General features: G+C 42.0%; 1 protein-coding gene across 7 annotated transcripts in view; it reads left to right on the plus strand.

Annotated features, from left to right (window-relative positions):
• The window catches only part of GTDC1 (glycosyltransferase like domain containing 1), a gene marked incomplete at its 5' end in the record, with an annotated part of 128366 nt that extends 116919 nt beyond the window's left edge, over positions 1–11447 (plus strand). For 5 of the 7 annotated variants that reach the window (XM_084264681.1, XM_084264685.1, XM_084264687.1 and 2 more), the window contains 3 exons: positions 1465–1535; positions 2274–2365; positions 10282–11447. In XM_084264681.1, coding sequence (XP_084120807.1) covers positions 1465–1535; positions 2274–2365; positions 10282–10365 — 247 coding nt within the window. In that variant the 3' untranslated portion in view covers positions 10366–11447. The remainder of the gene's footprint in view (positions 1–1464; positions 1536–2273; positions 2366–10281) is intronic. The other 2 variants (XM_084264682.1, XM_084264686.1) reach the window with 2 other exon arrangements.
• Between the last annotated feature and the right edge of the window lie 202 nt (positions 11448–11649).

Consider the following 11649-nt stretch of genomic DNA (forward strand, 5'->3'; position numbering starts at 1 on the left):
TCACACATCAGAAACATTTCCCTTTGGTAAAAAATATAGTGCTAGACGATGTACACTTCGAAATCGTTGTTAATGTTTAAAATGCAATCTGAAGTGCATATGTTATTTAAAGAAAAAAAAAACCACCATAAATTACAAATTTTAAAAGTTTATGGAAAAAAAAAACCCCACCACCCTAGCAATCATTGCTTAGGAAAGGCATTTGCAGAGAGATGTGTGTCTCGGGGTTTTGTGGATATGTGTAGATTTCTAGCATGAAGACTGAATATGTCATTCTTCATTTTATTTTATTTTTATTTTCCTGTTCAAAACTGAACACATCTAAAGGAAACAGAGTTCCTTCTGCGTGCCTGTGCTGAAGTACCGAACTCGATACGCACATGAAGGTAGCGAAAGCCTTTTGGCTTGTCACTGAAAATAGAAAAGGTGAACGTTGACAAGATTTCAGATGTTATTTTTCTTTTCCTGGGGATTGAGGGAAACTGAAGTTAAAAATAAAGCCCTCGTATGGTCAACATGTTGGAGGAAATTCAAAGACTCTCATAAAATAAACATATTTTAAGAAGTGTTTTGAATTTCACTGTGTAATTTCTGGCCAACAGAAATTACAGTTGTATCTTTGGAGGGACGTTGTGTCAGATCAGTGGTCATTATGCATGAAATAAAATAAGCTGAAGACGCGATGCCTTAACCCGTTCAGTGGCTAAAGTGTAGGCACTGAGGGGATCGCTTTTCTTTGGGTTCTCTGCTAGCAAACTTTGGGTTCGATGTTACAGGAGATGCATAAATTCTTCCCAAGTACAAAAGCGCCTCGTGCTTTGCCAAAGGAATCTCATTGGTAGTTATTTAAAAATATAATGCTTTATGATCCCAAAATATTAAATAAATTACCCAAAGCGTGTGCTCGAGCTCAAATATCCCATCCCTAAGTGTGCTGAGAGCTACTCCTAGCCTATATTTGATCCTAACCTTCAGAGTCGGAAAGTCTTAAGGAGAGTATTGCGTTCTGCCAGGTAGATGTGTCTGCGTGCGCCCGCGCTGACGCGCCCGCGTGCATCCCGATGCGCGCACGTAACGCCCTTGGGTTTTTTTTTTACTGCAGCGTTATTAAGAAAAGCCGTCCATACTTCACCATGTTGTTACATGTGTCTGTCTGCTGATTATAAAATGTGTTAAACAGTATTTAAAAAACAAAAAAATGCAGAGCTGCGCTTTGATTTATTCAGCGCACAAAACATATGCTCGCTGTTCTGTTCTATGTAATTCATATGATCAATAAAATTTTCTTTAAAAAGAGCAACTTTGGCATTTAGAAGGATTATGCTGCTGAGGGGGAAAAAAAAAAAAAACAACCCACACTTTTCACTCTTGTTATATGTAGCCAGCCCCAGTGCTCTTGCACCACAGTAAGTTTTTTGACTCACCGATGGCTAATTGTGTGTATTTCTTATTTCTGATCTCCAGGGTGGAAGCTGTGTATTGTGGCTGTTACCCGCTGTGTCCCAAAGCCTTGGTGTACCCAGAGATATTCCCAGGTAGCTGCTTCTTTACTACACATTCTTTTCCTCCTGAAACATCACGGCGCAAATCATGTGAACGTACAAAGTTTGAGAGTAAACTTGAGCAAAAAGCAATTGTTTATTTGGCAAGCCAACATGTTAGTGTTAAGGAAAATTTTATGTGTTTTAATACATTAGACGAAGTTTATATTTGCCATCTGTTCTTTTAAGATAACACAAAAGCAAGTTTTGAAATAGCATTCTTCATTGTTAGCATACACAACCCGTAATGATAGATTTTTTTGTTAAAAGGTCAGTGATGCTGCAACGGCTTGCAGATTTTTTTTTGATATGCAGAAGAAAAAAAAAAAACCCAAACCAAAAACCCAACCCAAAACCTGAGGTCTGAAAATCACACCAAATTATTTAAACAATTTAATACTTAATAACATGCAAGCCTGTTACAGGATGCACGCTAACGTAGTACCGGTTCTTTGAAAAATCTCATCACTAAATGTATCACATATGCATTGTGTTACATTAGAATAATGTATTTTAATCACCCAAAGGAGATGTCTAAACAGCACAACTACACAGTCTTATTTAGCATTAAACATCCTTGTGAGCTGAGGTAACCTTATAAAATCATGCTTAAATAATGTAAAACACGAGGCGGCACAGAGCAATATGCATTTTTAATTAGTAAAGTGACTAATATCGAGTGTGTGCTTTGAGGTTTTTGTTTCATTAAAAATGTATCTGTTTTTCCTGCAGCTGAATATCTGTATTCTACACCTGAACAGCTTTTTAAAAGGCTTCAGAATTTCTGCAAGAGACCAGATACTGTAAGGAAACATCTCTATAAGGTAGTTGTTCGGAATAGTTTTACATGATATAATGCCATATCCAAGTACAAAGGGAGAAAAAAAAAAACAACCCACCCTTAAAAAAACAACATTTAATTAACATACTAATGTTTAAAGGAAACATGCTAGGGAGGGATATTAGTCGTTACACTAACAAGGATTAATTAAGCTAGATGCCAGTTGTATTAACCTAGGTCTTATGAAATACGTGCACTTAATGCATGCTACATGCTTTTTTTTTAATTTATTGTTTTCTAAAATGACTGTCCTTTACATTTGGACCCAAGAGGCTTATAAAAATGAACCTGGATTAATTCAACTCATTAGTTTAAAAGGAAAATAAAAGAAAGATCCTACAATTATACTAATGAGGATAAGCCTACCTTCCTATCCTAATTTAATCCTCAGTCCTCAAAAAATGCAGGTGATTTGTACCAGGTAAGATTGCTCTGCCTTTCTGAGGGATTTCAATTATTTTGATAATTATGATTATTTTAACTCTGTTTTTTAAGGTGTATCGAGCATAAAAACAAAAGTTTCTGGGGAGCATATTTAACCAGCATTAATCATGTCCTATTCATCTCAGTTATTTATGTAGAGAAGGCACAGTTTCAATGCCAGACTATCCGAGTTTTGGTCGAGTGCTCAGTCCTAGACCAACTCTCACATTTTTAAGAGCTGTATTTAGGCTGCTAGGAGTCACAAGGGGGGGTGTTTGGGGTGGGTTTTTTTCCTTAATTACACAATTGTATACGAAGCCCCAAATTTTCTCCTACTCCAGCATAGACCTATTCTTACACGATGCTGCTTTTAGAAAAACAGCCACTCTTCTCTGCATGCTGATGCGTAAATTCACAGTGCTTTCTGACTTATAAAGTCCAAGCTATGCCATGGGCGGGTTGGATAGATGTGACCCCTGCTCGACGAAGGTGTTTCAGGTCGTATTTGTGAAACAAAACCCCAGAAACGACCCTAAATTCAGCTGAAAATCCTTAAAAACTTGGGAGCGTGCAGAAACGACTCCTCTGGTTACCCGTGCGATACAAACGTGGTCTCTTTAGCGTGTTCCCTGGCTGTCGCCGTCCAGGCACGCCGTTAACGAGCAAGTCGAGTAATCTCCTTCTTAATTTGGAGGCTCATGCTGCCAGCAGACCTAACCTCATCTCTCCAGCATCCTCCCTCTGGGGAGCAGAAAGTGTTGGGTCTTGCTGCGCGTCGTCTGCCTCTCGACCCCTTCCCGCACACATGCAGCAGGAGGAGCGAGGGTTTTTTAGCCCACGTCTGACTTTCCTTGAGACCTAAAAATAGACGTTTACATAATGATACATCAAAGATGATGTTGTTTCTGCAGGAAACAGTTAAACTTCAAGAAAAAAAAAAAAAAAAAGGGAGAGAACCAAAAATGCAATTTAACACCCAATTTCAAGCTCATTATCTTTCATTGTCTATTAACTTGGCAATGGTTCAGAAGGTAGCTCATAATAGTTTAAAATGCTGACTGAACACTTCCAGTGTTCGGCATTACTTCTTGAGTCAATAGTATTGTATAGCTAGCTATACGTGGTGGCTTCAAAGAGAAAACAGTCCTTAAACGTTTACCTTGACATTTCCCAGTGCTTCAAGTTCAGCTAATAGTTGTGTTTCACGTGGATCATCCATCCCTCTGCGTGTGGATCCCCAGCTCCTCAGCAGAGCCACAGCAAGCTAAAAACCAGCAGTAACATGACAGCAAATACTGATACAAAATACTATGGGTTTAAAATACACACACGAGCCCCTTTAGCAAAATGCTGATCTGCTGAAAGGATTTTTTTTTTCCTCTTTTTAAATTTTTTTTAAATCACTTGGGATGATTTTCAGGCAAGCTGAAGGTGTTTATCCTACTCCTTGTACGTGGGCACTGTTAACATCATACATCCCCATTCAGATCTTCCAAGCGTTCAGGTGGAAAACCTGCAACAGGTAGCAAGTGAGCTGAATGGGGGAATCTCTTTAAAGTGAGTAAAGCATGAAGCTAATCCAGAACCTGGGAGCACCAGTGAAACAATCCCTGTTGTCTTTAATAGGCTTTGGATCAGCTCGGAGAATACTGTTAGAGTTGTCTTTTTGTACCTACACCCACGTATGCCAAGTCTTCCTTTCACAACGAAACCATCCGCAAAACCTCCTAGAGAAACGCTGACTGAGATATGTGCTGTTAATGTCATTTTAGGTGGAAGGATTTTCAGGAAGCAGTGAGATCACTCAGGGTATGCAGCACTGCCACCACTGCATTTTCCCGTTTTTTGGGTCAGGATAATATTATATATCCTGTTGTGGGATAGTAAAGGGACCCCAGCACACTGGCGCATAGTAATTAAGCACTTTTCTCTCAGAAACCTTCCTGACATGCTCCCCACCTCAAGTTCAGATTAGAGATTAGAAAAAAAATTGTTACTGAAAGAGTTGTCAGGGCCTGGAACAGGCTGCCCATGGAGGGCGTTGAGTCACCTTCTCTGGATGTGTTTAAAAACAGGGTAGATGAGGTACTTAGGGATACGGTTTAGCATAAGATGGGAACGGTTGGACTTGATGATCTTAAAGGTCTTTTCCAACCTTGTGATTCTGTGATTCATGAAGTAGCTGTGGAGTCCTGAAAGTAAAAATGCTTTAAAAACAAACAGTGCTTCTCGTTACTGTTCGGGGATTCATCCTCATAGATCGGGGAAGTAATCATCACAAGTACCTTGGCTTATCCTTTTACATACTGTTGGGTTTCTGTTACTGAGGCTATCTGTAATAATTAAGTAGTGGTCTAATTAAGCAGGCGGTTATTCCTTCAGCTGTCAAAGTTAGGGGCAAAAGGGAGACAAGCGGCAGCGGGGCAGTTGGGTTAGGGAGCCGGACACAGCGATACCCCGGTGCAAATGCACAGACCCAGAGATGTGAAACTGTGACAGCTTCACTCCACGGAGCAGATTCACGCTACAGACTTGTAAAGCTGTCCATAATGTAAGCACCTATGAAAGCCCTGTGAATTCTCACAGTACCCAAGGCTGGCTCATTTACATTTGGACATCACCTTCTACCAGCTATTAACAGGAGATTGGGATGAGCGGGAGGCGGACCCCGTTTGTTATCAATTACACCTTCTGCTCCAGTTTTATGGACTGAGAACGTTGCTCACTGGTTCTGGGTGGTTGTGGTTGCCAGAGTAAGTGCCAGAACAAAGCAAGTAACAGCAGCAGGGCATTGGTTTCCATCAGAGTACACCATAGGACCCATCAGGGCTTGAAGGCTCCCTAGCTGGCAGATTTAAAATTTAAAAAATAGTAAAATAGGGCAAAGCATTTGTTTCTGCGTTATTTTCTTTAAGTTTACCTTTCAGTTCCCTCACTTCAGTTCCTTAATTTAAAACAGCATGTATAAAGAGTATACAGTGGAAAGGGACAAGAAGAGTTGCCAAAAGCCAGGCATGGAAGGAGCTGACAACTTTAAATAATCTCTCCCAGCCCTCCCAGCTGAATGAGTGCTGGTTGACATGCTGTCAGCTTCAGTTCCTACAGAAAAATCCTACTCTCACTCATGCTTGTTTAACGGAGAAAAGAATTTGGCCCACTTTCTGACATTCATCTTCTCATTTCCATCACACTACAGAAGCTCACCTGCCTATGAAAAGACACATGGCGTGATTTTTTTTTCCTTTTTTTTTTTTTCTCATTTCTTACACCACTGTAGAAGGAAAGCTGCTGAATTCAAAGGGATTAAACTGCTGTAAAATCAAATTAAGATCCCAGTTAGACCGTAGACATCTGAATTGTTTCCAGTCTCAGGATTTGGCTGTATAGGGCAGTTCTAACAAAACTTACTTTTTTTTTTTTTCTTTCTGCCTTTTTTTTTTTTGCCTTTTCTTTTTGCTCTGATTTGAGATAAAGCAGTATCTTTAGTATTTTGGGAAAATACATAGAAAGGAAAACTGCTCCTGGTCCAGCTTTAACATTTAGACACAGCTAAGGAGGCAGCAGGAGGCATTCTCAGCCTAAGGATACGGGGCGCTGGACATGTGGGGATGCAGGGGATCCTCACACCAGATGCCCTATCAGCCACTCAGCCCTATTGCAAGGAGCAGAAGTTGTCCATAGTTCTTGTACAGGGCATGTAAGCATCAGGGATGATGGCCCTGCCCTTATCCTTTCCTGCTACCCAGCAAAATTCCATTCCTTACAGATGCTAACTGGATCAGGATGCCATGTGTCTAATTCCATGGTTTTGATAGCAGTGAGCATTGGATACTTGGGAGAAGGGTGGAACAGGATATTAAAGGTCTACTTTTTGTCTTTAGAGTTTGAGATTGGTCCTGACCTTGGGCTTGGAGATTTTATCATTGTTCACAACCTTTTAGTATTAAGTGTTAAGAGCAAACCTTACAAGGGGCGGCTGAGGGAGCTGGGGGTGTTTAGCCTGGAGCTGAGGGGAGACCTTATCACTTCCTACAATTACTTGAAAGGAGGGTGTAGAGAGGTGGGGGTTGGTCTCTTCAGCCAGGTGACAGGTGATAGGATGAGGGGAAATGGCCTCAAGCTGCGCCAGGGCAGGGTCAGATTAGACATTAGGAAAAAGTGCTTCACCAAAAGGGCACTGGAACAGGCTGTCCAGGGAGGGGGATGAGTCCCCACCCCTGGGTGTGTTTAACAGATGGGTAGATGATGTGCTCAGGGATATGGTTTAATAGAGGACAGGTACGACTGGAGTTGATGATCTCCAAGGTCTTTTCCAACATAGTGATTCCTGAAGTATTGCCAGGCTACACATAATAGTTCTGTTTGACATTCAGGCCCTTGGAAGCCCCTGCTTCTGGCTTCCTGTAGCAAAGTGGTTCATAACATATTCAGAACTGGTGCTAAAAAACATTTCCTTTAACTGGCTCAGGGCTTTCCCACCTTCAGTTGAGTTGTATTCTTACTCTGGAGTTGGTCACCTGGAAGCAGAAGCTCCCCATCCATTTTTTTCCATACCATTCATTATTTTATAAACATTTGTCAAACTCTTACAGTATCCTGGTCTTTTCAGCCTCTCCTCGTGAATGTTATTCCATGTTTATGTTCTAATCTGTCATCATCCAAGCCATTTTCATGCTTGAGAGCTGTTTTTTTGTGCTGGTGTGATCATTGCTTTATGGAGTATTCTGGGCCGTGCCATCGGTTTATGTGATGTGTTGTACTCTGATAATTTTCAACCTGTTCCTTATGGAGCCAAACATACTGTTTACTTTTTAATGGTGAATGTATATTGAGCAGATGTTTGCTTACAGTGTTCTCCAGATCTTTTGTCCTGAGCTGATAAAGTTAATTTAGAGCTCTATAGGATATGCAAATAGTACAGATATTTCCGGCAGAGGATGTTTGCAGAGGAAAAAAGAAGGATTTGTATAGGATCTGTGCTTCTCCCCGGTTAGTGTGAGGCACAGGTCAGAAGGAGCTTGGAAGCACAAGTGGGAAACTCGTATTTGCCTCTTGAGAAGCTTGGTTTCCAGTGGAAGTAATGAAAAGTGGATTCAGAGATGGTCTAGATCTGCTTCTCAGAGCCTGTGTGTGAAGGTCATAGCAGCCTGGGACTCTGAAGTCTCTGACACATCTCAGTCCTTAAGCATGGGGTCCTAAGTAAAATGAATATAACATAAGGATTTCTTTTGTGAGAGGAAACTTTGGTTACTTATTTAGAATCACAGAGTAGTTAAGGGAGGTACCTCTGGAAGTCATCTGGTCAGCCTCTGCTCAAAGCAGGGCCACCTTCAAAGTCAGATCTAACTGCAAAGTTGGATTAAGCTGCTCAGGGTCGCACCCAGGTTAGACTCAAGCCTGGACATTTTCCATGCCCATATGTATGGGTGATAGAGGTGAAATCCAGGTAGCTTAGAAGGTTTGCACTGGTGAGAGGATCTGGTGGACTGTGGAACAAAAGTTAAGCATTTTGGGCCAACCTTAGGTCTTCAAGCAGTGTGTGGGTGAAACAAATGAGCCAGCCAGTAGGCTCTTGAAGTTGTCTCCTAGTCATCCTGGGATCCAGCCATACCTATGTAGAGATACACGTAAGTATGCGTGTACATAGATAGAGATGTCCTGAACCTGAGCTTTTCCCAGGGCTTGCCTTGCTCTTGTCTCTCTGAGGTGTACATCTAGGAGATCACAGAATCACAGAATTGTAAGGGTTGGAAGGGACCTCAAGAGATCATCGACTCCAACCCCAAACTCAAGAGATCAACGAGTCCAACCCAGATGTCAGCTCTCTGAGAACAGGCTGTAGCTCGTAGCAGTTGGCTGCACTCGTAGAGCAGGAGGAAGGTGTTCGTTAAGAAAGCAGCTCTGTGGGCATCTTTTGGTGTAACCACCAGGACTTTGAACTTCTCATTTTGAGAGTGTTAGATAGCTCCCAATCGAGTTTTAGAAAGCAAGTGAAAGCTGGCAGGTGAACTACAGCCACCGCACAAGGGTAGATGGAGAAACGGGTCCGAGGTAATGAGATTGAATTTGAAAGAAAAGTTGCAAAAAGCATTGAAACTTACTGGTTTTCAGCAAACTATATTCAAATTACCTTGAAAAAGTAAGGCTGGACCTGTTTTCCTCCTGTTGCAGTTGGACAGTGTGTTCTGACCCATCCTGTGCAAGGTACCCACCCGCATATCTTGCACAAGATTCGCATCCAACATTTGAGAATTTTTTTGTTCAAAGGCAGAAAGAATGACATGAGGCTTAAAAAACTGCTGTACAGAACAGCTAGTGCAGGGAAAAACCCCGAGGAGCAGTATGTGGCTCTGACTCAGGCCTCACGGTGCACCCAGTCCACATAAACTGGTGCTGTCTTTTGCTGGTGGTTTCCAAACGTGCTTGGAGTTTGCAAGTTCATCTCGAAAAGTAATGACTACAAGCTGCTTTTCACCTTGATTCTTCCCCAGCACTCACAGAAAAGGAGCTGTGTCATGGACTAAAGCTGACCCAATACAAACTGTGCCTGTTAATCACTCGTCTTCCTAATCTCAGGTTTTGTACTGTATTATAGCCTCTGATTTTTAAATTTATTAAGGCTTTTTTTAAAAAGTGCATAAAATGTACACCAGATCAGAACTGCCTTCTTGAACTATCCTGAAACAGCAGGTCTGAAGGAGGGAATAGTACTGATTAAATCCTAAAGAATAACTCTGAAGTCTAATGATGGCAATAGATAGCAATTGCTTCAGTTCTCATCCCAGGCCACGAGAAGCAAACAAGTTGATTATTTCATAAAAGATACTGTTCTGCCACTGACATCTGACTGTGCTGCATGTTCTTCATGGGGAGACCATGTGTTGTGTAAAACCTTGATCTCTGTGTAGTTAGGAACTGTTGACCGAAACACTATTCCGTGGAAAACCAAACGCCCAGACCTTTGCAGAGTTATCATTCCCACCCCAAAAAAAGGAGTTGAGTGTATCAGTGTATCGTCTCCAAGGTTACTCTAAAATAAAGCCCTGAATCCAATCTGATGATGGTCAAGCAGGAGAATTAGGACCTTGCTCCTGCTGGTTTGTGGTCCTGCTGTGTCTGAGGGCGAGAGGGGCAGATCCGTCTCCGCGGGTGTTCAGTCCTTGCCCCATCCACCAAGACCACCAGTACAGCAGATGGATGTTTGGTCACTGAAGTAGGAGCAAACAACCTTGGGCTGCTGACCAGCTCACCTGTCTTTAAAAACCCCCACAGAATTCACCCCGTTCCCAAATAACACCACGTGAGAGCTCTCAGGCCCGCTCGCTTCCACCCCTCCGGAAATCCCGGGTGTTGCAGAGCGTTTCGGCACAGATCCTTGTGCTCTTTCCCGCCGCGATAGACGTCCCGTTCCTGTACCCAGCATCTAACTCAGCTTCGTGTGTGTTTTTTTTTCCCCTCTCTTGTGCTTCCTCGCAGGGCGAGACGGCTGGGTTTTCTTGGGCAGCGCTCGGCGGTAAATTCAGGTCTCTGCTCACAGCAGAACCGAGGGAAGATTTGTGACAGATGGGGCTAAGTCACAAACTTGCAGCCTCAGGCAGAATTGTGGAAGTTTCCAGAGTGTGCCCATATTTACCTGATCAGAGAGAAAAGAAAATCTGCAGAGGAAGCCGAGCCTGGCTGCTTGTCATAGCTGACACAGAGCCATCTGCCACAAACCTGTGGCGGCTTCAGATCTCCAATCCCTGCCACCACCCCAGCTCAAATTAAATACAGATTCTTAGAGACGTTATGATGGTTACACATGTCCTCGGCATCACATGCAGGAGACTGTTCAAAAAAAATATGTGGCCTGTTGTATAACCGCACTCATGTATCCCATATGTGGTGCCACATTGAATTTCCGGTTGAATCTGTTTTTATCCTTTGTACTGGATGACATGGTGCCTGAATTCTTTCTTTTCGCCGACACGATGGCAGCCAAGCTGCAGCTTCAAACGCTCACACTTGGCTGAGTTTCTACCTAGGTTGCCAGGTTATCATTGGAGCCTTATTGTGTCCTCAAAGGGCCACAGGGCCTGAAAGGAGGATCCGAATGCTGCCGGACTAATTGGGCAGCCAGCTCTGGGTTGTTTGGAGGCAAAGGGCTGCTTTAGCACTTCTCTTTTTATTTTTTTTTTTTTTTTTTGCAAATTAATGACTCTCTGGCACAGGGGTTTTTAAGTGAAGGTATTAATAAGGGGTCTGGCAGGTAATCCCATGATTCGCGGAGTTACATTTGCATTTAATTAATCTTAAAGAAAGCTGAAAGATAAACAGCTGTAATTCAAACTAGCATGGGAAATATGCTACATGGTGCCATCTATCCGATAAAATGAAAGCCGAGACACTTGTTTTATTTCTCTCAAGGATGGAGAACAAACAGATAACAGTCAAATACTTCCAATAAAAACCAGTAGTTTAAAACGTAACGGCAGTTCATCAAGAATCTGCGCATCCGGTTACAAATACAGTCTTTTAAAGATAAATCACTTATGATTCCAGCAGTCAAGCTGCTATATTTGTTGATGTAAAATGTTTTGAAGATGTAGATTGTACAATAAATTTTTAATAAAGTGCCCACTGCAATTTTTAATTAGCATATCTCATTCATGTATAAGTGTGTACATCTATCTGTATGTTTATCACTATGCATATCCTTGTGTCAGAGTCAATGAATGCAATTGTGTCTTTATCTGATGAAGTAGAATCTGTTTTGCAAGTGATAATAAAACGTTATGACAATTCCAAGATTTTCAACTCCGCTCCGGGAAGAAGCAAGAAGAGGACTCTGGGAAAGGCCTTACG

Source organism: Gallinula chloropus, assembly GCF_964237585.1.
Source record: "Gallinula chloropus genome assembly, chromosome: 5".
Taxonomy (NCBI): domain Eukaryota; kingdom Metazoa; phylum Chordata; class Aves; order Gruiformes; family Rallidae; genus Gallinula; species Gallinula chloropus.